Below are 26718 nucleotides of genomic sequence, written 5' to 3'. Positions count from 1 at the left end.
TACTGTGACGAGATGTTGCTAGAGGATTATTTTTTAGCTCTTTTCTGAGAGGGAAAATGTGGTGGTGCGTGCCTTATTTCTCTACACATCATGACTACTTAGTCTACGAGGAAGAGTATCCCACTAACAAGTATCCCAAACAGCACCTTATGCTCACCTAGTAAACTATTCCTAAACATTTCCCTATACAACTTAGGTCTTCAGTTCACCGAAACGTGTTGGCCGCTCCCTTTGTCAAGCGGGAAGTCTTTGTAAACTCTGAAGAAGGGTGTTTACCGCCCCAACGTCCACTCTCGCAGGATATTACATTTTACACGATAACGTACTAACATGCGCGTCTTAAAGTCGTTTGCGTCATGAATGGTTTAAAATCACAAGCCATGACTGATGGCCATTTCACCATGAATAGATTAAATAAATCACATACTACAACCCAAGGCAATTTCACAATACTAATTCCAAACTGTGAGTTGGGACATTACTTTCTGGTCCGTACCACTCGCATCTCAGATTTTCCCACAAGCTTTTAAGGATACGCTGGCTTCAACAATGCTTTTTGCATATTCGATCCTCACTCTGGCTTTCCTTCCATTCAATCAAACAAATTAGCAAGCAGTCCTAGGAGCTAAAATAAAAGCATGTTGGTGCCTTAGGCCCGCTAAGCTGTGTGCCAACTTTCTACAGTAACCTGTATAGTAAGTCTGATCTCGTTTCAGTTTTTAACTCGCTGACATGCCCTTGGCGGCACCCACCCCTTGCGCGCTGTACTCTCACAAAGGAAACCCACCCAAATACAAACAAGCAACATTTTCAAATAGCTTACTTGGTTCGCTCGCCATTCAACAACTCCCCATCCCCCGCCTTTACCATAGATCGTTTTGGGAGACACTAATATTTTGGGACAACCATGCAAAAGAGTCTCCCTCCTTCCCCTAATGCACGATAACGGTTTCAGGATACAATGGGCTGAACCATCACCTTCGGACCTTGCCCACGGTAAGCCATGACTACGGCTGTTGAGACTGAGAAAGACCGAAAGACAAACGAGTCCGAACGCCCGGTGAGCGCAAGGGAAGCAGGAAATGACGCCACAAGCTGCACGCCGGCATAGACAAAAAAAACAACGAACAGACATAGTATGTTTTTTAGCAGCATTGAAAACAAGAAATTAACTAGAAGGGTGGGTTTCAAACATGAGAAAAAGTTCTGAAATGCTAAATAATCTGCATTTTAGCCCCCTTTGCACCTTCGCCACACAAGCTCCACACAACCCCTGCGGCATTCCATTCCCCCCCTGGATTGCTGCATTAACACGTACACCAACTGCCAAGCAGATCTTCTGCCCGTCGGGCATTAGGACACCGACGGGTGTGCAGAGGCCCAGACCAGTACTCAGGGCACCGGTATCGAACTAGGCCAGGAGCAAGGGGCCAAACAGTGAAAAGAAAAAACCCCGTCGCCAATCTTATATCAGCAACAACCACAACAATAAGGGTTCTGGAACGTCCCTTTGTTTGATGACGTCTGGCTGGGGTGTAAAAACTCTGACGACATAATTACCTGAATGGCCCCTTTAAGCGCTGTAGCCTGCTCTCTTGGTGTGCCCAATGGCCATTTTCCTCCCTCATGCTTCCGTTTTGTGGTTGTTCTCGCCCAGTGCTTTATTCTCTTCGCCGTTGCCAAGTTCTTTGTCTGTGTGCCCGGTCCCTTGCTTGACTTTCTTTGAGTAGAACCAGAAGGCCACGCCTGCCGCAAGAGCTGCCAGCAAGGGGGGGAGGCGAGGCGAGAGTGGGATGGAGGAGAGCTGCGGCAGAGGGAAGGGGGAGGCGAGAGCGGGACGGAGGAGGGCTGCGGGCAGAGGGAAGGGGGGGACGCGGGTGGAGCCAAGCAGCTCCGGAAACACCGCCATCTTTCTCCGAGGCATTAGCAGGAATGCCTCGGAGAAAGCCCCGTCATTTTCAGATTCGGGGGCGTGGTTTTCGCTCTATCCTCTTCCCATTGGCTGGAATGTAAAATTCCAGCCAAAGGGAAGAGGAGAGAAAGAAAACAGAAAGAAGCGAGAAAACACGCCCCCGAATCCGGGCTTGAACGAAGTGACGCCCCTCTCCTCCAATGGCTGGCCTCCGTTTAGGAAGCCAGCCAATGGAGAAGAGGGGTGGGTTCAAGCCCCCATACTGAAAAACAAAATTTCTCGCCAGCGAGACTGCGCAAGCGCAGCCTACGCCGGCCGAGACCTAAAAAAGCCCTCCAGAAGGAAGCTACATGTTCGCAGTTCCATGTCAAATGGGGAAATCTGCATGGTAGGCATGGCATTTCAGGCATTTGTGTGATCTAGTAGGGACCAGTTTAGCCAAGACATCAGGAGTGACATACACTCTCCTTAGGTACTTTTAATGCAAAATGTTGTGTCTATGGTTCCCTGACACTAGTCTATTGGCCTAGAGCAATAATACCAGATAGTGTCCAAGAGTGTAGTGCCCAAATCCCGCTTCCAAGCCATCTTTCTCCGAGGCATTAGCAGGAATGGCTCGGGGAAAGCCCCGTCATTTTCAGATTCGGGGTGTGGTTTTCGTTCTCTCCTCTTCCCATTGGCTGGAATGTAAAATTCTAGCCAATGGAAAGAGGAGAGAAAGAAAACAGAAAGAAGCGAGAAAACACGCGCCCGAATCCGGGCTTGAACGAAGTGAAGCCCCTCTCCTCCAATGGCTGGCCTCCATTTAGGAAGCCAGCCAATGGAGAAGAGGGGCGGGTTCAAGCCCCCATACTGAAAAACAAACTTACTCGCCAGCGAGACTGCGCAAGAGCTGCCTACGCCGGCCGAGACCTAAAAAAGCCCTCCAGAAGGAAGCTACGTGTTTGCACGTACATGTCAAATGGGGAAATCTGCATGGTAGGCATGGCATTTCAGGCATTTGTGTGATCTAGTAGGGACCAGTTTAGCCAAGACATCAGGAGTGACATACACTCTCCTTAGGTACTTTTAATGCAAAATTTTGTGTCTATGGTTCCCTGACACTAGTCTATTGGCATAGAGCAATAATACCAGATAGTGTCCAAGAGTGTAGTGCCCAAATCCCGCTTCCACGCCACTCGAGCCCTATTGACCCCCCCATAGGGAGAAAAGGTAAAGTTTAGAGACTAAGTGGCTGTTATCGGGGGACACATTCAGCAGGGAGAGTGGGTCTAACTCCCTGCTTTAGACAGCACCGTTAGGAGCATGCTATGTAGATGGTGGAATGTATACCTGTCCAAGATTAACAATCGGTCTATGTTGGCCATCGCAGAGGCGGCCTGGAGGACTCCCTCATGAAACAGGTCACCCAGAGTCTGCACTCCGTGTGCATTGAGTGTATGTTGTACCTGGCGCTCGAGGGTCAGTAGAAGCCTGGGGTTACCCCGAAGTGAGATGTGTGGAGAGTGCAGGACATCGGCATCCCCGTCTAGATATCGCAGCAGTTACCCCATGCCCAGCTAGTAGTCGTCACTGCTTGAATTGTGAGAGGATTGCGCAGCAGTCCCTCGGGCAGATCAGCTTTGAGGGAAAGTTGTGGTAGCTGCGCTCGTTCGGGTTTAAGGAAAGGCAGGCAAGCATCAGGATGGTACCAGTAGTACACATAATGTGCCTGGGCTATATAAAAATAGAGTTGGAGGTCCTGCACCCCAAAACCACTGCACTCGTAGGGGAGCTTGAGGATCTCCCCCCGGCGGACAGTAAGGGTGTGCGGAGTTTGAGGGGTTGTACTACGTGGAATTCCGCAGAGTTAGTTTCCGCGGAGTCCCGTGTTCGACGGAGTGCCGCCCAGGCCCAATTAGCATTCATCCTTTCTGTCTTAAACACAGAGAACTCCATCTGGTGGGTTCCTGTCTCCGGTAAGGAAGAAGGATGTCTCTTTCACCTTGTTGTTTACAGAGAAGTCCATGTGTCAGGGTGATTAACACTCAGCAAGCAGGCACTTCATTGAAGCAGCACGGGCAGTGTTTAATGCATTTCAAATGCAAATTCCTTTCAGTTTTTTTTACTAACAAAAGATACTTATTGAGTATTTTGAATCTGTGTTCCTATCCTTACTGTGTTGTTGTAATTTAATTATAACAACACAGTTATGATAGAAATACAGATAAAAAAAATGCATGGTATTCATAAGCCCCGCACCCCATCTGTGCCCGCCCACTGAAATTCACTCACAGAGCCCCCCGCATCAGCACAGACCTCAGCAATGTTTTGTGACACTGCAGGGCACTGACGGCAGTCATAGACAGTGAGTCACCCCATACTACGCGCTGTCCCACCATTGCCAACAGATATTTCTCACCTCTTAGAGGGCTATGCTGCACAGTAAGGCCAGGTGACACCCCGCACCACTGGTCCCCTTACTGTTCCTAGTGGGGCAGCTGCCATATATCCTCCGCTGTCCACGACATCAGCAAAGCCTCCTGACTGGAGTCAGTGCTTCACAGGCAGCCGGTCCTCCTAACTCCTGAGCCCGCCCACGGGTACCAGGCCCCATTTGCAAAATAAAATCATGGCCGCGCCGTAGCTGTATTGGTGTGTCCACTACGGTCAGGCAGCCTTCCACGGAGAGGGGGCGGGCAAAATAGCGGGCACACATGCGCTATACTGCTGCAGAGTCAGACCTCATGTTGGAGACGGGGAGGTTGACCTGAGCTCAGAGTGGAAGTGCCTAGCCGCAGATCACGCAGACTGGGCTGGTGAGTGCGAGCACAGCAGTAAGTTAAAAAACTCAGAGAACTCCCCCAATGGAGTGGAGTTTGACACCTGTGCTTAGTGGACACGCGACTGAGTTTCAGCCCAGACCATGGTGATAATAAACGGCAATGGAGAAAGTGGGCATCCCTGTCGGGTACCCCTTGCCAAAGGAAAGGGGACCGTGAACACTCCATTCAAGCGCAATTAGGCCACTGGGCCCTGATACAGCAGTTGTTTGAGTTCGTGAAATCCATTGGGTATTGCTAACTTTGCCAGCGTTGCGTGTAAGAAAGGCTACTCAGGATAGTCGAATGCCTTTTTCGCATCCAACAATGCAACCACCGATGGTACTGTGGGGAAAATTTGATTAATGACCGCAAAAATGGTACAGAGGTTTATAGAAGTAGAGCGGTGCGGTATAAAACCAGAGAGCGGTGCAGTATAAAACCAGACTGCAGAGGGGAAATGAGGCAATCCATCAATAGTGACAGACGGGTAACTAAGATTTTGGAATTAAGACGTGATAATGGCTGATATGAAGTACTGTAGTGGGCCGGTTTAGTGGGTCTGAACAGCAGTGTGGGGGGTAGAAGGCCTTGTTCAAGGGACTCAGTGTACATTTTTAGTGAGTGATGGGACAGCAGTTGTTTATAGGCCTTGTAAAAACTCTGGTAAACCCGTCTAGTCCCAGTGCATTGCAGCCACTCAAATCCTTAATAGCCTGGGAGATCCCCTCGCACGTGATCGGGGAGGATATAAATTGCTGGGGGGCCGTCTTGAGCCACACCATGACAACTTCAGACTGATATTCACCCAGAGCTACCTCGCCGGCACCAGGGCGGGCTGTATAAAGTGACTGGTAGTAATCGGTGAATTCCGTGAGAATAGCAGTGGTATCTGTAGGCTCTGTGCCATCAGTACGGCACAGACATGGCAATAAGTATTGCGGTAGAGGGTCGCAGCAATTGCACCAATGTACGGCCTGTGCGCCCACCCTCCCCATAGTGACAATCCTGAGAGTATTTTCCCAATTACGCCACCTCGCTTTGAGCAAGGTCATGAAAGTCGAGCAACAGCTTCAACCTATCATACATCTGAGAATTAGGGGTTGTGTCCTTACTGGCACAGTCTGTAAGCCGGAGCCTGCCTTCCACTCTAGCAAGGTCAGCACGGATACAACAAAGTACCCCGGCGTGTTTGGAAATGCATATCCCACGTATGTAAGCCTTGAAGGCTTCTCATAGTATGAGTCTACTGATGCAGTATTGCTAGAAAATAATTTGATGATGGCCTCGCGGACCTCAGAGCGAAATACTGTGTCATATAAATCAGTGGTGGGAAAGCGCCACTGCTGAATTGCAGGGGCAGAGACCGGAACATGCAGTGAGGTCACAACAGACGCATGATCTGACAGTGTACGAGGAAAATGTGCAATAAAGTGTAGCCATAAGAGTGCGTTTGGGGACATACACCAGTGATCGAGGGGGCGTGGCTTGGATGCCGAGGAGGTAGGCAGCGTGAGCTCGGAGCTCCGTGCCCGATCCCGGAAAATATCCTGAAAATTCATTCGAACCCCGAGATAAAGGACACTATCCGGTACTGGACGGTACTGCGGAGGGTCCGGGACTAAGCGTGGGCGGAAAATCCGTTCCGCTCGCGGATTTTGCGGATTTTCGGGAAATCCGCAATCCGCGAGATTTGCGGATTTCCCGCAAAATCCGCAAATTCGCACGCAGCGGATTTTTTTGGCGGCGCGCGGCGTTGGTGATACAATTTTTGCGGCGCGCGGCGTTTATCATCGTTTGCCGAGTTGTTTTTTTCGATAGTTTGCGAGTGCTGCGCCATTTTGGATCTTGCTGTGTGATCCCGCGGGAATTGGCGAGCGCGATTACGTCATCGCGGCTTGCCAGCGATAGTTTGTCAACGCGAGTACGACGAGATCACGTCTCGCGGTACTTCGCAATTGCGAGATTTGAGATGCGGCGCGCGAAAATATAAATTTGCAATTCTGCACAAGAAATCCACCAGCAAGCAGCATAAACCTTCTAGAAATGATGATTTTTATGTGAATAACTCCTTAGTTTGACATTTGCCTGCACTTTTTTAGCGAGGAGTCCATTTTGGGGAGGGGGGCAGGGGGGTGGGAGGAAGGAAGTGCCCCATAGTCTTCAACTTCCTGTTCCTGTTCAGCAGGCTCCTCCCAGTGCTTTGTCCATCTCCTGGTCACTTTTCATTCGGATGTGGACCTGGAAGGATTACCTTTTGTGGATGCTGCTGGATCTTTGGATTTGAGGCCTTTTTGACTTTCTTTGGATCACTGTTGGATTAGAAATTTTACAAGTAAGTTTGTTTGGGGCATTACAGTTGCTGCAACTAAAATTTTGGGATTTTCGATTTTTGGGCTGTTTTGGGGCCTTTTCCCAGGGGTACTCAGTGGTGGGTGGACTGATTCTTTCTGTGGGTTGTCTTGAACTTAAACATCATGGAGACCATAGATGAATTGGGATTGTGCTGATTTTTCTGTGTTTTTCGATTTTTTTTTTTTGTAAAATTTTGTGTTTTTCGATTTTTGACCTGTTGTTGGGGCCTTGACCAGGGGTATTTGAGTCTAGCATGGGCCTAGTCTTTCTGTGGGCTGTCTTGAATTTAAACATCATGGAGGCCATGGATGGAATGGGATTGTGCTGATTTTGCAGTGTTTTTCGATTTTTGGGGGTGTTCATGGGGAGGGACATGCCATGTGGCTGGTGGCCATTTTGAGTGCAGCTACAGGCACTGGCCATGTGCTGGCAGGCAAGTGGCCATTTTGAATGCAGGCTTTGTTGTTAGGCCTCCAACCATTTTGCCTACTTTTCAACCTTTATTTATGCCAGGGGTAGTGAGTCTTGCATGGGCCTAGTATTTCTGTGGGTTGTCTTGAATTTAAACATCATGGAGGCCATGGATTGAATGGGATTGTGATGATTTTGCAGTGTTTTTCGATTTTTGGGCCTGTACTTGTGGCCTTTTCACCAGGGGTATTTGAGTCTACCATGGGCCTAGTCTTTCTGTGGGCTGTCTTGAATTTAAACATCATGGAGAGGCCATGGATGGAATGGGATTGTGCTGATTTTGCAGTGTTTTTCGATTTTTGGGCCTGTACTTGTGGCCTTTTCACCAGGGGTATTTGAGTCTAGCATGGGCCTAGTCTTTCTGTGGGCTGTCTTGAATTTAAACATCATGGAGGCCATGGATGGAATGGGATTGTGCTGATTTTGCAGTGTTTTTCGATTTTTGGGCCTGTACTTGTGGCCTTTTCACCAGGGGTATTTGAGTCTAGCATGGGCCTAGTCTTTCTGTGGGCTGTCTTGAATTTAAACATCATGGAGAGGCCATGGATGGAATGGGATTGTGCTGATTTTGCAGTGTTTTTCGATTTTTGGGCCTGTACTTGTGGCCTTTTCACCAGGGGTATTTGAGTCTAGCATGGGCCTAGTCTTTCTGTGGGCTGTCTTGAATTTAAACATCATGGAGGCCATGGATGGAATGGGATTGTGCTGATTTTGCAGTGTTTTTCGATTTTTGGGCCTGTACTTGTGGCCTTTTCACCAGGGGTATTTGAGTCTAGCATGGGCCTAGTCTTTCTGTGGGCTGTCTTGAATTTAAACATCATGGAGGCCATGGATGGAATGGGATTGTGCTGATTTTGCAGTGTTTTTCGATTTTTGGGGGTGTTCATGGGGAGGGACATGCCATGTGGCTGGTGGCCATTTTGAGTGCAGCTACAGGCACTGGCCATGTGCTGGCAGGCAAGTGGCCATTTTGAATGCAGGCTTTGTTGTTAGGCCTCCAACCATTTTGCCTACTTTTCAACCTTTATTTATGCCAGGGGTAGTGAGTCTTGCATGGGCCTAGTATTTCTGTGGGTTGTCTTGAATTTAAACATCATGGAGGCCATGGATTGAATGGGATTGTGATGATTTTGCAGTGTTTTTCGATTTTTGGGCCTGTACTTGTGGCCTTTTCACCAGGGGTATTTGAGTCTAGCATGGGCCTAGTCTTTCTGTGGGCTGTCTTGAATTTAAACATCATGGAGAGGCCATGGATGGAATGGGATTGTGCTGATTTTGCAGTGTTTTTCGATTTTTGGGCCTGTACTTGTGGCCTTTTCACCAGGGGTATTTGAGTCTAGCATGGGCCTAGTCTTTCTGTGGGCTGTCTTGAATTTAAACATCATGGAGGCCATGGATGGAATGGGATTGTGCTGATTTTGCAGTGTTTTTCGATTTTTGGGGGTGTTCATGGGGAGGGACATGCCATGTGGCTGGTGGCCATTTTGAGTGCAGCTACAGGCACTGGCCATGTGCTGGCAGGCAAGTGGCCATTTTGAATGCAGGCTTTGTTGTTAGGCCTCCAACCATTTTGCCTACTTTTCAACCTTTATTTATGCCAGGGGTAGTGAGTCTTGCATGGGCCTAGTATTTCTGTGGGTTGTCTTGAATTTAAACATCATGGAGGCCATGGATTGAATGGGATTGTGATGATTTTGCAGTGTTTTTCGATTTTTGGGCCTGTACTTGTGGCCTTTTCACCAGGGGTATTTGAGTCTAGCATGGGCCTAGTCTTTCTGTGGGCTGTCTTGAATTTAAACATCATGGAGAGGCCATGGATGGAATGGGATTGTGCTGATTTTGCAGTGTTTTTCGATTTTTGGGCCTGTACTTGTGGCCTTTTCACCAGGGGTATTTGAGTCTAGCATGGGCCTAGTCTTTCTGTGGGCTGTCTTGAATTTAAACATCATGGAGGCCATGGATGGAATGGCATTGTGCTGATTTTGCAGTGTTTTTCGATTTTTGGGCCTGTACTTGTGGCCTTTTCACCAGGGGTATTTGAGTCTAGCATGGGCCTAGTCTTTCTGTGGGCTGTCTTGAATTTAAACATCATGGAGGCCATGGATTGAATGGGATTGTGATGATTTTGCAGTGTTTTTCGATTTTTGGGCCTGTACTTGTGGCCTTTTCACCAGGGGTATTTGAGTCTAGCATGGGCCTAGTCTTTCTGTGGGCTGTCTTGAATTTAAACATCATGGAGGCCATGGATGGAATGGCATTGTGCTGATTTTGCAGTGTTTTTCGATTTTTGGGCCTGTACTTGTGGCCTTTTCACCAGGGGTATTTGAGTCTAGCATGGGCCTAGTCTTTCTGTGGGCTGTCTTGAATTTAAACATCATGGAGAGGCCATGGATGGAATGGGATTGTGCTGATTTTGCAGTGTTTTTCGATTTTTGGGCCTGTACTTGTGGCCTTTTCACCAGGGGTATTTGAGTCTAGCATGGGCCTAGTCTTTCTGTGGGCTGTCTTGAATTTAAACATCATGGAGGCCATGGATGGAATGGGATTGTGCTGATTTTGCAGTGTTTTTCGATTTTTGGGGGTGTTCATGGGGAGGGACATGCCATGTGGCTGGTGGCCATTTTGAGTGCAGCTACAGGCACTGGCCATGTGCTGGCAGGCAAGTGGCCATTTTGAATGCAGGCTTTGTTGTTAGGCCTCCAACCATTTTGCCTACTTTTCAACCTTTATTTATGCCAGGGGTAGTGAGTCTTGCATGGGCCTAGTATTTCTGTGGGTTGTCTTGAATTTAAACATCATGGAGGCCATGGATTGAATGGGATTGTGATGATTTTGCAGTGTTTTTCGATTTTTGGGCCTGTACTTGTGGCCTTTTCACCAGGGGTATTTGAGTCTAGCATGGGCCTAGTCTTTCTGTGGGCTGTCTTGAATTTAAACATCATGGAGAGGCCATGGATGGAATGGGATTGTGCTGATTTTGCAGTGTTTTTCGATTTTTGGGCCTGTACTTGTGGCCTTTTCACCAGGGGTATTTGAGTCTAGCATGGGCCTAGTCTTTCTGTGGGCTGTCTTGAATTTAAACATCATGGAGGCCATGGATGGAATGGGATTGTGCTGATTTTGCAGTGTTTTTCGATTTTTGGGGGTGTTCATGGGGAGGGACATGCCATGTGGCTGGTGGCCATTTTGAGTGCAGCTACAGGCACTGGCCATGTGCTGGCAGGCAAGTGGCCATTTTGAATGCAGGCTTTGTTGTTAGGCCTCCAACCATTTTGCCTACTTTTCAACCTTTATTTATGCCAGGGGTAGTGAGTCTTGCATGGGCCTAGTATTTCTGTGGGTTGTCTTGAATTTAAACATCATGGAGGCCATGGATTGAATGGGATTGTGATGATTTTGCAGTGTTTTTCGATTTTTGGGCCTGTACTTGTGGCCTTTTCACCAGGGGTATTTGAGTCTAGCATGGGCCTAGTCTTTCTGTGGGCTGTCTTGAATTTAAACATCATGGAGAGGCCATGGATGGAATGGGATTGTGCTGATTTTGCAGTGTTTTTCGATTTTTGGGCCTGTACTTGTGGCCTTTTCACCAGGGGTATTTGAGTCTAGCATGGGCCTAGTCTTTCTGTGGGCTGTCTTGAATTTAAACATCATGGAGGCCATGGATGGAATGGCATTGTGCTGATTTTGCAGTGTTTTTCGATTTTTGGGCCTGTACTTGTGGCCTTTTCACCAGGGGTATTTGAGTCTAGCATGGGCCTAGTCTTTCTGTGGGCTGTCTTGAATTTAAACATCATGGAGGCCATGGATTGAATGGGATTGTGATGATTTTGCAGTGTTTTTCGATTTTTGGGCCTGTACTTGTGGCCTTTTCACCAGGGGTATTTGAGTCTAGCATGGGCCTAGTCTTTCTGTGGGCTGTCTTGAATTTAAACATCATGGAGGCCATGGATGGAATGGCATTGTGCTGATTTTGCAGTGTTTTTCGATTTTTGGGCCTGTACTTGTGGCCTTTTCACCAGGGGTATTTGAGTCTAGCATGGGCCTAGTCTTTCTGTGGGCTGTCTTGAATTTAAACATCATGGAGAGGCCATGGATGGAATGGGATTGTGCTGATTTTGCAGTGTTTTTCGATTTTTGGGCCTGTACTTGTGGCCTTTTCACCAGGGGTATTTGAGTCTAGCATGGGCCTAGTCTTTCTGTGGGCTGTCTTGAATTTAAACATCATGGAGGCCATGGATGGAATGGGATTGTGCTGATTTTGCAGTGTTTTTCGATTGTTGGGGGTGTTCATGGGGAGGGACATGCCATGTGGCTGGTGGCCATTTTGAGTGCAGCTACAGGCACTGGCCATGTGCTGGCAGGCAAGTGGCCATTTTGAATGCAGGCTTTGTTGTTAGGCCTCCAACCATTTTGCCTACTTTTCAACCTTTATTTATGCCAGGGGTAGTGAGTCTTGCATGGGCCTAGTATTTCTGTGGGTTGTCTTGAATTTAAACATCATGGAGGCCATGGATTGAATGGGATTGTGATGATTTTGCAGTGTTTTTCGATTTTTGGGCCTGTACTTGTGGCCTTTTCACCAGGGGTATTTGAGTCTAGCATGGGCCTAGTCTTTCTGTGGGCTGTCTTGAATTTAAACATCATGGAGAGGCCATGGATGGAATGGGATTGTGCTGATTTTGCAGTGTTTTTCGATTTTTGGGCCTGTACTTGTGGCCTTTTCACCAGGGGTATTTGAGTCTAGCATGGGCCTAGTCTTTCTGTGGGCTGTCTTGAATTTAAACATCATGGAGGCCATGGATGGAATGGCATTGTGCTGATTTTGCAGTGTTTTTCGATTTTTGGGCCTGTACTTGTGGCCTTTTCACCAGGGGTATTTGAGTCTAGCATGGGCCTAGTCTTTCTGTGGGCTGTCTTGAATCTAAACATCATGGAGGCCATGGATGGAATGGGATTGTGCTGATTTTGCAGTGTTTTTCGATTTTTGGGGTTGTTCATGGGGAGGGACATGCCATGTGGCCGGTGGCCATTTTGAGTGCAGCTACAGGCACTGGCCATGTGCTGGCAGGCAAGTGGCCATTTTAAATGCAGGCTTTGTTGTTAGGCCTCCAACCATTTTGCCTACTTTTCAACCTTTATTTATGCCCAGGGGTAGTGAGTCTTGCATGGGCCTAGTCTTTCTGTGGGTTGTCTTGAATTTAAACATTATGGAGGGCATGGATGGATTGGGATTGTGCTGATTTTGCAGTGTTTTTCGATTTTTTTGTGCTCTATAACTGAACTGATGTTCCTCTGTCTTCCATTTTTTTTAGGTGCACAAGACTCAAGAGAACCACCAGTGCCAGGAAGAAGTCCTGCAGCGGTGTGTGTGTGCAGCATAACGTCACGCGACGTCACGTCTGGCCTCAGACAACTCTACAATTCGTGCAACTGCGGCCTGCTGTCTGACCTGCTCTGAAGAAGATGGCCCCAAAGAAAGTTCTCCGTAGCTCCTCTAGCAAGAAAGTTGCTAGTAAGGAGCAGAAGAAGCAAGTTACCAAGGAGGCTGGTGTGCCACCCGCCACTTTTTTTGGGAGCAAAAAAAAAAGTACGCCTGCAGCAGCAGGATCTGCTGGGGACCAAGCTGAGAGCAGCACCCCTGCTCCATTGGGTTCAGTGCCTCCACCACCACGCCAACTTAAGTCAAAGCCCTTGAGTGCTTCAGAGGCAGTCAGTGTACTTCTCCAATCACCATCGACCAGTGATGTTGGCTCATCGCAAGAAAGTAGCAGCAATGTCCCTGAATCAACACAGGTTGTTGTAACTCATCTGACAAGTGTTGAACAACCACAGCCGCAACAACACCATGTGCAAGTACACGCCCAAGTACATGTGGAAGGAGAGGCAGCAAAAGGAGATGCGCAAGCAAAGGTGCATGGAGGTTCACAAGTGCCCACAATAGTTGTTCCTCCCGAAGTAGGGGCACATTTGGAAATCGACATTGAAGCTGAGGTATCATTGGAAGCCACTCCTCCTGATGATCATTCATTGTCTTCCACATCCCTAGCAAGGAAAAGATCAAGGGGGGTGTCTACATCTTCTTCAAGCCCACCTCGTTCTGGTGCAAGTGATCTGTCTTGGGAACCACAACTGCGGTCTGACAGTGAGGCAGAGGCACACCATGATCTGACACCGGCACCTAAGCGTAAAAGGAAGGTCGTCCAAAAACTCAAACCTATGGAGTGTGATGAGGCTCAACAAGAAGTGACAGATACTGCTGGTGATGAAGCCTCTCACGATGACGACGAGCCAGTCATCACAAAGGTCACTGCAGCCCCACCGGGCATGCAGCAAAGAGACATTTTGACCCTATCCCGAGAAGCTGCTGAGCGTGATGATGATGTCGGCGAGGAGGCAATGGAAATGGAATCATTAGATTTGGAGTTAAGTAGTACACCAAAACCTACCGCTTCCATATTTCTTCGCAAGAAGGTACCCACCTCGTCCTCGACCTCAATTCGTGGTGGTGAAAGTGCAAAACGTACTGAAGTTCGGCAATCCACATCCTCCACTTCATCTGTCATTAGCAGCAGGACCACCACCACCAGTATCGCCGCCTCCTCCGGCCCCCGAAGACATTTCAAGTCTCCAGTTTGGGACTTCTTTAGTGTTTGCCCAAAAAAGGAAAACGTAGCCATTTGTAGCCTTTGTAAGCTTCGATTTAGTCGTGGTAAGCTTGGTTCTAACTATGGTACCGGAGGCCAGAGAGGTCATCTTGAGAGAAGGCACCCTGTCCAATGGTTTCCGCACCTAGAGGCGATCAAGAAAGCCGGAATTGCACGTAATGAAAACGTTGATTTGTCATCTGCTGATGACGAGGAGGTAGAAGAAGACGATTCAAACACTTCACTTACACCCAGTTCCCATGTCAGCAGCACACCCCATGGGAGCCACACTAAGAGTGTGGGAGAGAGTGAGACATCAATGCGGAAAAGTTCATCAGCGAGCGTAACTGGGTCGAAGAGATCATCATCATCCCGTAAATCATTGGTCCAGGGCAACATTAAAAAGATGTTGTTTACAGAAGCGCAATATGAACGCAACCACCCAATGACCCGTCTGTATAACACTAAGCTGGCTAAAATGCTAGCTCTGGACCTTCTCCCTTTTTCTTTTGTAGAAGGGGTTGGTTTTCTAGAATTAGTGACAGCGCTCTGCCCTAAATGGAAGGTTCCTAGCCGGTTCTATTTTGCCCGAGTTGCGGTTCCAGCACTACATGAAGATGTTCTGAAGGTGATTGGGGCAGCTTTGCAGAAGAGTGCTGTTCACACTATACATCTGACAACAGACATGTGGACCAGTGGCGCAGGCGCTGATTACATGTGCATCACTGCACACTGGGTCTCTTTTTCAGGGGCTAAAGCAAAGCTAAACTCAGGTGTTGACACTAACATTGTTTTTAAAGGTGCTCGGAAACATGCAACACTAGCCATGTTTGGTTTGGAGAAACGTCACACAGCAGAAAACATTTTGGATGTCTTTAACACAAAGGTCCTTAACTGTCTGTCCCCACTAAAACGCAAGGTTGGTTATGTTTCCACGGACAATGGCTCCAATATAGTTAAGGCCATGAGGGACGGTTACTATTTCAGAGTGCCGTGTTTGGCGCACTGTATAAACCTGGTTGTCCAAAAATTCTTGGGTAATAAAAGCAGTGCAGCGTACAGTGTATTGGAGAACTGCCGAAAAATTTGCAAGCATTTCAGGCATTCTTTTAAGGCCCGCAAGCAGCTGAGGAGCATGCTATATCAATGTCAAATGCCAGTGAAAGCACTCATCCAGGAGGTGGTAACACGTTGGAACTCAACCTTCTACATGCTTGAGCGTCTGTATGAGCAGTATACGCAACTCGATCAATATTTCTTGAAAGAGGGTATAGAGGAGCTGAGGATGGGTGGGCCGCAATGGAACATAGTTGAAAGCCTAACACGCATGCTTCGTCCTTTTGAGGTCTTCACGCGTGCAGTCAGCAAGGAGGACTCTAATTTGGGAAAAGCTATCCCATTGTTGTACATGCTGGAGGACCAACTGAAGGAGGTGTGTTCTGTGTTTCGAAAAGATGACAAAAAGAAAGACTCTTTGCTTCTGGCTGAGCAATTATTAGAGCTCCTACAAGGTGATGAACGTCTTCAAAAGATCCACTCAGAACAGCATTACATTTGTGCTACTATTCTGGATCCACGCTACAAAAAGGCGCTGGCAGGCAGAGCATTCTTTCCTTTTGGTGATGAAGATGTTACAAAGTACAAACGTTGGCTAGCCTTGTCAGCCAAGAAGTTTGAAACAGAACGGCTGGAAATTGAAGGAAATGGCAGTACATCAGCAGGCCATCCCCAGTCAAAACAATCCACTTCTGCACCTGTGGCTGTGGCACAAGTGACCTCTCAGCCGTTAAAGACACCGGCAACCGGATCATCTGCACGAAAGACAACAGAAACATTGGAGGCTGAAGAGGATTGGCTAGCTCTGCGTGGGTTTGGTTCTCAAAAGGTCAGAGGCACAGCAAGAGCTACGCAAAGTGGAGGAACCTTGGAGGAGGACCTTGAGTCGATGGTGAAGGACTATCTGAATGACTCCACAGAGGTCTATGTTAATTCTGACCCATTGGCGTATTGGCATGGGAAAAAAGAATTGTGGCCACAGCTCACCAACCTGGCTATAAACTACTTGTCTTGCCCACTCGCAAGTGTGTCTTCTGAACGGGTTTTCAGTGCGGCTGGTGGGATTGTAACTCCCAAACGGAGCCGCCTCTCGCCCAAAAATGTGGAGAGGTTAACAATGATCAAGATGAATCAGCACCTCATACCACCAGATATAAGAGTACGAGAGAGCGTGCCGGATGAAGAGGAGGTGGCCAGCACCATAGATGAGGGAATTTCTACTCTGTCAGGTGGCACTGACCTCACCCGGGCTGAATTCGCAGAGTATGATGACGAAGCCTTATTCTTATTCCTGGACCGTGATACCGACTTCGAGCCCTGAAAATGAGACAACGAATCAATAACTTTCTTTTTCATCCTTATTCACTTTTATTCCTGTGTGTCTGTCTTTCTTTGTTGTGCACAGTTAATATAATTCAAACTTTAATCAGATAATCACAAAGACAAGCCCATCAGCAGAACTGTCTTCACTTGTTTGCTAATTTATTTGAAGGTGCCGCAGTCTGCATTCCTCAGGTTCACAAGTTCAGAAGAACATGCTCCTCTATCCTCCTCCTCCAGACTCCTATTTCCATCAAAGCAGAGGGCTGGTTTACGCCCAATGAAGAAAGACTCAGCACTTGTGGGGGTGTTGTTCTACCTCTTTGCAGGTGAGTTGACGGGTCTGGGGCCATTGCTGGGAAGCACTAAAAGTGGTTTGTGCCAAATCCGAGGCGGAAAATTTTTTGTGTTTTTGATGACTTGCTTGCCTTTGAGGTGCTCTTAGGGGGGCTTCCTGGTGTTTGTGGGTGAGTTTCGTGGTCTGAGAGCATTGCTGGGACACTCTAATCTTGATTGCATTTGCTTTTCAGGAAATCCGTCGTGCCAACCCCGACTTATGGCCTAGCTACGCAGCGCGTTTGGACCGAAGGCCCAGAAATATTGCAAGTATGAGATTTTGCTTTTGGCCTGTTTGGGGGTGTTATGCTTCTTGGCGGGTGGGTTGCCGGGTCTTGGGGCATTCCTGGGAAGGTCTAATACCGGGTAGAAGTGGTTGGGACAAAATCCAGGCCGATTTTTTTTTGGGCTATTTCAGACATTTTGCTCTATGTAGCGTTTTCGGGGGCCTGTTTGGGGGGCTTCCTGGTGTTTGTGGGTGAGTTTCGTGGTCTGGGAGCACTGCTGGGACACTCTAATCTTGATTGCATTTGCTTTTCAGGAAATCCGTCGTGCCAACCCCGACTTATGGCCTAGCTACGCAGCGCGTTTGGACCGAAGGCCCAGAAATATTGCAAGTATGAGATTTTGCTTTTGGCCTGTTTGGGGGTGTTATGCTTCTTGGCGGGTGGGTTGCCGGGTCTTGGGGCATTCCTGGGAAGGTCTAATACCGGGTAGAAGTGGTTGGGACAAAATCCAGGCCGATTTTTTTTTGGGCTATTTCAGACATTTTGCTCTATGTAGCGTTTTCGGGGGCCTGTTTGGGGGGCTTCCTGGTGTTTGTGGGTGAGTTTCGTGGTCTGGGAGCACTGCTGGGACACTCTAATCTTGATTGCATTTGCTTTTCAGGAAATCCGTCGTGCCAACCCCGACTTATGGCCTAGCTACGCAGCGCGTTTGGACCGAAGGCCCAGAAATATTGCAAGTATGAGATTTTGCTTTTGGCCTGTTTGGGGGTGTTATGCTTCTTGGCGGGTGGGTTGCCGGGTCTTGGGGCATTCCTGGGAAGGTCTAATACCGGGTAGAAGTGGTTGGGACAAAATCCAGGCCGATTTTTTTTTTGGGCTATTTCAGACATTTTGCTCTATGTAGCGTTTTCGGGGGCCTGTTTGGGGGGCTTCCTGGTGTTTGTGGGTGAGTTTCGTGGTCTGGGAGCACTGCTGGGACACTCTAATCTTGATTGCATTTGCTTTTCAGGAAATCCGTCGTGCCAACCCCGACTTATGGCCTAGCTACGCAGCGCGTTTGGACCGAAGGCCCAGAAATATTGCAAGTATGAGATTTTGCTTTTGGCCTGTTTGGGGGTGTTATGCTTCTTGGCGGGTGGGTTGCCGGGTCTTGGGGCATTCCTGGGAAGGTCTAATACCGGGTAGAAGTGGTTGGGACAAAATCCAGGCCGATTTTTTTTTGGGCTATTTCAGACATTTTGCTCTATGTAGCGTTTTCGGGGGCCTGTTTGGGGGGCTTCCTGGTGTTTGTGGGTGAGTTTCGTGGTCTGGGAGCACTGCTGGGACACTCTAATCTTGATTGCATTTGCTTTTCAGGAAATCCGTCGTGCCAACCCCGACTTATGGCCTAGCTACGCAGCGCGTTTGGACCGAAGGCCCAGAAATATTGCAAGTATGAGATTTTGCTTTTGGCCTGTTTGGGGGTGTTATGCTTCTTGGCGGGTGGGTTGCCGGGTCTTGGGGCATTCCTGGGAAGGTCTAATACCGGGTAGAAGTGGTTGGGACAAAATCCAGGCCGATTTTTTTTTGGGCTATTTCAGACATTTTGCTCTATGTAGCGTTTTTGGGGGCCTGTTTGGGGGGCTTCCTGGTGTTTGTGGGTGAGTTTCGTGGTCTGGGAGCACTGCTGGGACACTCTAATCTTGATTGCATTTGCTTTTCAGGAAATCCGTCGTGCCAACCCCGACTTATGGCCTAGCTACGCAGCGCGTTTGGACCGAAGGCCCAGAAATATTGCAAGTATGAGATTTTGCTTTTGGCCTGTTTGGGGGTGTTATGCTTCTTGGCGGGTGGGTTGCCGGGTCTTGGGGCATTCCTGGGAAGGTCTAATACCGGGTAGAAGTGGTTGGGACAAAATCCAGGCCGATTTTTTTTTTGGGCTATTTCAGACATTTTGCTCTATGTAGCGTTTTCGGGGGCCTGTTTGGGGGGCTTCCTGGTGTTTGTGGGTGAGTTTCGTGGTCTGGGAGCACTGCTGGGACACTCTAATCTTGATTGCATTTGCTTTTCAGGAAATCCGTCGTGCCAACCCCGACTTATGGCCTAGCTACGCAGCGCGTTTGGACCGAAGGCCCAGAAATATTGCAAGTATGAGATTTTGCTTTTGGCCTGTTTGGGGGTGTTATGCTTCTTGGCGGGTGGGTTGCCGGGTCTTGGGGCATTCCTGGGAAGGTCTAATACCGGGTAGAAGTGGTTGGGACAAAATCCAGGCCGATTTTTTTTGGGGCTATTTCAGACATTTTGCTCTATGTAGCGTTTTCGGGGGCCTGTTTGGGGGGCTTCCTGGTGTTTGCGGGTGAGTTTCGTGGTGTGGGAGCACTGCTGGCTATATATACTTTACTTTGCAAGAGGTTTGAAGCAAATCCATGGTGGCTGAGGGGACTTAGGGCCTAGCTGCAGAGCGCGCGCGGAGTGATTTGGGAAATTTGTGAAAAAGTGACTAAGTCCCCATTTTTGTACTTTTGCTCTTTGGCTGTTTGGGGGTCTTCTACTCGTTTTCTCCTGGGTTGACGGCTCTGGGGCCATTGCTGGGAAGCTCTAATACCGGATAAAAATGTTTTGGACCAAATCCCAGGCGGAATTTTTTTTGTGTTTTTGATGACTTGCTTGCCTTTGAGGTGCTCTTAGGGGGGGTTCCGTCTGTTTGCGGGTGAGTTTCGTGATCTGGGAGCACTGCTGGGACACTCTAATCTTGATTGCATTTGCTTTTCAGGAAATCCGTCGTGCCAACCCCGACTTATGGCCTAGCTACGCAGCGCGTTTGGACCGAAGGCCCAGAAATATTGCAAGTATGAGATTTTGCTTTTGGCCTGTTTGGGGGTGTTACGCTTCTTGGCGGGTGGGTTGCCGGGTCTTGGGGCATTCCTGGGAAGGTCTAATACCGGGTAGAAGTGGTTGGGACAAAATCCGCGTGGAAAAGCCTTTAGTTTTGGCACTTTTTGTAACTTAGGGTTCGTTAGGGTTAGCCCTAGCAGCAGGATTGCATGTGTTTCGGGGTGTTCTAGATTTTTCAAACTGAGTTCTGGGGTCTTAGAGCACTCGTGAGAATGTGTAATTTTGGTTGCAAGTCATTTGAAGAAAATCCATGGTGGGAAAGGGGGGATTTGGCATAGTTAAAGAAAGCCTTTGCCACTATTCTTAACTTAGGGTTCGTTAGGGTTAGCAGTATTTCTATTGCATGTGTTTGAGTGGGGGGGATTTCGAGTCTTGGAGCGATGCTGGCTATGGCTACTTTTGCTTGGTTGCTTGCAAGTGGTTTGAATGCAATCCACGGTGGGTAATGGGTAATTAGGGTACTTCGGCCTACTTTTACTTTCAAAGTAAGTTTTGTCACCAGTTTTCTGCTAGGCCTCGTTTTTTGAGATTTGATTGGGGGTCTTCTACATTTTTGCGACTGGCTTTAGTAAGGGTCTGGGTGGGAGCACTGCTAGGAAGATCTAATTTTGTTCTAAAACACAGTTTACAGTACACCTAGCTTGAGGGGCAAGATCCGATACATTAATTTGCCCATACATCCTTCAAAAGGTGACTCAGAGTACGCACTTTCAAAAACATTGTACTGTCTACTAGGAAAAACAAATTGTGACTTTTTGCACTCCACAGCCTACATGCCTTATATTTATTTATCAGTGGTGTTGTAATATTATATCACTTCCTGTTTTTCGTTGAATAATTACAGGCCGGGTTTCAGTCTCTGCAATGGGGAAAAAAGGATGGAGTCAGGCTTCACAGTAGCGAGCCACAATTCAGCATCAGGCAGGCAGTGGACAGGGTGTCTTCTGGTGACCAACATCGATGGACGAAGCGTCGGCTGCAATGGAGGAGTGCCGCTAATAGGAGGATTTTTTTTCTGCGGGCAACTTACTTACCACTTCCAACAGGACCACTACAACCACATAGATACAGTATCCCTTGCCTTTTTCTCTGACTGTGACTGCATTTCTTGGCTCTCTCTCTGCTTCTACATTGATCCCTTAACACATCACTTAGTCCACTCCACTATCACATCTGCACCACACATAGTCATTTGTAAGTGCTCCTACGTAATTCGCAAGTCGCAGCACGCCCCAGGCCGTAGAGGACTGGGATGGCCCCAATGATGAAGCATGTCACCAAGGGGCAACCCTGGTGAGTGAGGGGACACCTAGAAAAAAAGCAATTTCTCCTTTTCTATCTACTATACCTTCTTCTTGTATGTTAGGACAGCACTTCACTGATGCCTGTCTTGTCTTCTGTTACAGGTATCCTTTCCCTGCTGACCCTACCTTTACCCATCCCACATTTTTTATTTTAGTTTGTTATTTTTCTCCCCCGCCTAATGCCTCGAACACCCTGTGTTTACACTTCTGGGTGTTGGTGACATTTGGAAGTGGAACCATATTTGCATCGACTGGATCACGGGGAGTAAACCGGACACCTTCCAGACCAACCCCATTGAGTGTTGTTGTGAATGGATTTATAGTGACCAGCAAGGCTCTCGGGTATCTGGCTACAGAGACCTTATGTTGAATATCGTTATCAATAATTCCACACAGGCCCTGTACTGTCGCATTCTTTCTTTCCACAGTTGTCGATGATATATTCTTACTCAGCTTGACAAAGAACCATTGCTAATGTGAAAGAACTTCAACCGAATTAGTAGTTATACTTTACCATTTGTTAGGCTACAATGTGGCACTGCTCTACTGTACTTCTGTCACATGCTATATTCTCAGTTGTACCGTTGAATTGCTCAGGAGGACAAACCAGATTTCATTTTCTTTTTTTTCATAGGCATGCAACTGCCACTGTGTCACAACAATAGTACCACCGCTATGAGGAAATTTTATCCGACCAAGATTGCCAACGTTATTCGGTGTTTCCCGTGGAGCCAGCCCTGGGTCTAGCCCTACTTTCAAATGGGATGTTTTTGCTTATATATGGGATGACTTTAGGTGCTTTGCTTTTTATTGAGTGACCAGTGATACATCCACACATGAATGACTGAGTACTACTAAACTTATTAAGAGAGGTAGGGAGTGGCCACCATAATAACCGGATCTATGCAGTGCTTGCAATACAAACTACTGCTACTATTTATGGTAGTATTTGGACAAAATTAAAAGTTCTTTTCCTTGCCTTTCCTACACTGGAACGGACGTGCGGGTGCAGTGTTAGTGTTACATGCTCTTCAAAGTTACACTTAGTTCATCCACTGACCGTCTACTCTCTCTAGATCATGGGTACTCACAAACTTTCTCTCAGGGGCTACATTTACAGTGTAGTTTGGGGCCGAGGGCCGCACTGGTGGGGGCGGAGTCAGAGGGGGCGGGGCTAAAGCAAAACGATAACTTGTGACCATGAGGTTGCACACAGGTCCCTGCAGCAGATGCCCTCATCCACTGAGCCACCAGACCCAGCATTTACATACATCTCTCTCCCTCCTGCTCTCCCTCCTGCCCTCCCTCCATCTCTCTCTCCCTCCTGCCCTCCCTCTCCCTCCCCCTCTGTCATCTCACTGTGTGTGTGTCTATCTGTGTCAGCCTTCAGCCCGGGTTGAGACCGCTTCCTCAACGCGCACACACAGACAACAACACCAAAGTACTTAACAGGTCTTTAAAAGACCATTAACATATTATTGAGGCTTTGTTTGTTTTAGCGCCCCTGCTTCTCCACCCTGACAATCACTGCTTGCCCGGCCCCACAGAGCAGAGGCTTAGTTCTATTTCACCTCTTTGTGGCCTTGCATCTCCACTCTGCTCTGTGGGGGCCGGGGGAGCAGTGATTGTCAGAGTGGAGATGCAGGGGCGCTAACAGGTGAAATACAAAAAAGCCTCTGCTCTGTGGGGGCCGGGGGAGCAGTGATTGTCTGCAAGGTCAGCGCACCGCCAACGAAGGCTTGCCGGGCCACCACCGGCCCGCGGGCCGTACTAGGAGTACCCCTGCTCTAGATACACATATGCTATCTAAGAGTCAGATAGTAGCATGATCCAGGTATATGGACACATACAGTTTCTGTGTCACCCACCCAGGCTGTTGTCCTTCCACCCATCATTGCTTCATCATTCACCCAGCCATGCATCTCATATTCTTGCCTTCCCAGCTAGTCTTCAATCTCAATAAGTAAGGAATATATAAGAGCTTACCTCTGGCCGCCACCACCACCGTCTCAACTCTCACAGCTGCCGCCGCCGCCTCCTCCCCTGAAGCATCGCCCGATTCGCCCTCCGCCTCGGTGTCGAGCACCACCACCTCCACACTGGCCCCGCCACCAGATGTTCCACCTACAAAGTACATTTAAGAATGTTAGAATAAAGCAGTCACTAGTATTTGGTCTAGGAATGAAGACATGTGAAAACAATGTAATTTGTGACTGTCGTTAAAGTTAAAAAAAAATGTCCCTTTTTCCAGGGAAGGTTGTCTTGCTGCACTTTTTGGCACAACTGATGAAGGCTGTTTTTTTAACACGCACCATTTTTCTCCACACAGACAGAAGATGGACTTCTAACAACAAGATCAAGTTGAAACCAGGTGAGAGCTCGGCTCGACCACAAGAAATGTCTTCAATTAATCGTCAGCACTAACCACTTTTCCATTATCAGTTAAACGTTTAGTTTTATTATGACTTCATTTTAATAAATGTGTTTACTTTTAATAAAGCTTTTAAACTTAAATACAATCTGTGTTTTTTGGTCCAGACTAGAGTGACTGAGCGAAAGGTTTTGCAATTTTTGCAAGCATGAGTCCAGATAGAACACTTCAAAAGACATTATGGACAATCCCAGAGGACTGCACTAAGTTGATAGAGCTATTGCTGACTAGAATCATGGGAGTTTCGCCAACCGTGCAATCTTAGTTAGCTACACAGACAGACTAATAAGAATAATCTAGTAATACCACAGGGAGTCATAGTAGAGGCAGGATAAGAATTTAGATACAGTCTACAAGAAGAGCAAAGACAATTTTGAAAAAAGTCAAATGAGGAACGCTAGGAAAAATAGGTACTAGTCTAAAATGAAAACTTACTGGGGCCAGCAGAGGAGCCCTCGCCTGCCCGATCCTGGCCCTGTTGATGAACAGCATCCGCCGCCTGCTGCTCCTGTGTCCTCCTCTCGCCCCTGGGGGGAGCTGACGTACAACATGAAAGAAAGAACAGAAAACATGGATGATTGTTGCTTGTCAATGTCAACCAAATCAAACATTTCAAAAGAACAATAACAAAATATTTCTGCGAAATTATATTGATTATGGTTACTTTTCATTTATATGCGGACCTGTGACTTCGAAAGTCACGTAACTCACTAAACAAAGTACTGAAACGTTCACCTAGGACTGGCAGGCAGCAGTCCGCAGGCAAGACGCAAAGTGACAGACAAACTCCATTGTGATTTCAGTCAGATCAGTGACAACACTAACAGTTGCCTGCTACATTACCAGTCATTTAAATAGTCAAACTATCAATCCACCGCCACTATTTTTCTTATTGTCAGGGTTACAAAGGAAGGGGCAGATTTAAGCCCTTGCGGCTCTTTTGCGCCGTTCTTGCGTGACTTTTGTGACGCAGCAGCTAAACAAAAAAGGGCGCCATGGTGCGGCGTATAATATTATAACAACGTGACGCATTTGGGAGATGCATCCCGTTATAAAGCCCTGCGCCATCAGGGGGCGTTCCGGCGCAAGGGAGGGCATTCCTGCGCTGGAACACATCCTAATAGTGGCTGAGGGAAATCTACAAAATATCAATCAGTCACCTTTAGGACAATGATGCGTCACACAAACCCTGCACCTGCTTGAAGCAGACGTACGGCTTGACCCAGCATTGGGGAGATAGGGTACCCCAGAGCATTGATGGAGCTGCGCCATCGTTGCGACGCAACTCCAGCAGTAAAGCTTCGGTGACGTTTTGGGCCCATGGGGCGCCGCATTGCAAATACGGCGCACCATGTTTGGTGGTGGTAGCGGGCCGCACAATTAATGGCGCATCCCTGCTACTTTGCAGGGATGCGACGGTAATTGCAATTCTACCCCTTAGGGGCATACTTACTTACGCGTTCTGGCGCATCTCCAGAGATGCGCCAGATCAAATGCGTCACGCAAAACTACCCTTGCGACACGGCAGATGTGCCTCATTTACAATGCGGCGCGCCCTGGCGCAAGGGTAGGCACTTGCGTGACGCATCTCGTCACGTAAGAGCGGCGCATCGCTGGAGTCACGTCGCCAACGCAATGCAACTCCAGTAATGCTCAGGGCCACCCAATACTTTACATGCTGTGTCAGTCCTTTCGCCTGCTTCGAGCAGACATAAGGAATTGAATTGACGTAGCAGTGTCGCAGAAGTGCCTGCGTTAAATCTTGTAGATTTCACGCAGGCAATTTTGCGAGGCGCACAGCCGCTGGACCGCCCACCCTGCGTACTAGGAACGCACCCATTGTGGTGCAGGCCCATGGCTTTATAACGTGACGCATCTCCCTAGATGCGTCATGCTGTAAATGACTTGCAGGGATGCGGCACGTTTACGCCGCTGTTGCGTCACGCAAGGCAACGTAAACGTGGCGCAAGGGGCTTGTAAATGTAATCTGCCCCCTAGTGTCTAGCATTACGCAGTTCTGTTAAGTACACTCATACATAATAGTTACTCAGGCCAATGAGACCACGAAATAGAAAACAAATAAGCATAGTAGCAACCCCACTGAGAAGGAGAGCAGTGCACCTGAAATGCACAGAAGATTTTGAAATATAATTTAACTACAATGTAATCGTCATCAGCGGCATTATTGGCTTGCTCCATGTAAAAAACAAATATTTGCAATACAACAACACAGAGCAGGAGAAAACATCATAGTAGTGAGTGATTAAATGCCAATGGCTACTACTACTCACCAAGCCCGGGGATCTCCAAGCCGAGCTGGTCCAGCAGGTCGCGCTCGCGGTCCAGGAGGTCCGTCCAGCGATGGGTGACCTGGCTGTAGGTGCGCTGGACCCCGTAGAGGTGGGATATGGCCCAGCACACCTTCTCCCACCGCTTCCGGCGCTCCCGCATGTTGTAGCCGCCGGCCGCGATCCTGCCGCCTCCCGCGATGGTCCTGGGCAGGCGGCGCTGGACGAAGTAGACCAGCGCGCCCACTTCCTCCGGGCTGAATATCTCCCGGCGCGTCACCTGCTCCCCCCTCGATCTCACGCCTGCTGTCCTGCCACTGGGTCCAGCACTACTCCCCGCCGCCGCTGCGGCCCTCAAGTGCCTGGGCAGCTTCACGGCGCCTGGCTTGACCATGGTCTGGGCAGGTAAGGTAGGAAGAAGTAGAAAATTAAGAAAGAATAGGATAGGGAAGAAGAAAAGAAAAGAGTTTACAAAAGTAGTTTAAAAGTAAAGAAAAATAGCAGAAAAGACAAAAATATACAGCTAGGAAAAGAGAGGGATAGATAAGAAGCAAAATCGTAAAAAAAAAACTGAAAACAAGCAAAGGATGGGAAAGATATCAAGAGGATTAAACACCATGCCCAGACACAGGAAATGAATGAAAAACAAGATGGCCGGCGCCCGTTTCCGAGCGCGAAAGTCAGTTCGCGCGAGATTTT

At 48.1% G+C, this 26718-nt stretch overlaps 1 protein-coding gene across 1 annotated transcript in view; it reads right to left on the bottom strand.

The window, feature by feature from the left end:
* LOC147730894 (uncharacterized) overlaps positions 1-26496 on the bottom strand; it is a 50248-nt gene extending 23752 nt beyond the window's left edge. Inside the window, exons 1-3 of the mRNA XM_086954124.1 lie at positions 26023-26496; positions 24167-24268; positions 23287-23424 (exon numbers count right to left, since the gene is read on the bottom strand). Of these exons, the coding sequence (XP_086810250.1) occupies positions 23287-23424; positions 24167-24268; positions 26023-26413 (631 nt within the window). The 5' untranslated portion in view covers positions 26414-26496. The remainder of the gene's footprint in view (positions 1-23286; positions 23425-24166; positions 24269-26022) is intronic.
* Positions 26497-26718: the final 222 nt, after the last annotated feature.

Source organism: Lissotriton vulgaris, chromosome 2_1 (genome assembly GCF_964263255.1).
Source record: "Lissotriton vulgaris chromosome 2_1, aLisVul1.2, whole genome shotgun sequence".
Lineage (NCBI taxonomy): Eukaryota > Metazoa > Chordata > Amphibia > Caudata > Salamandridae > Lissotriton > Lissotriton vulgaris.
The sequence above is the reverse complement of the archived record's forward strand: the minus strand, read 5'-3'. Positions and strand labels throughout refer to the sequence as shown.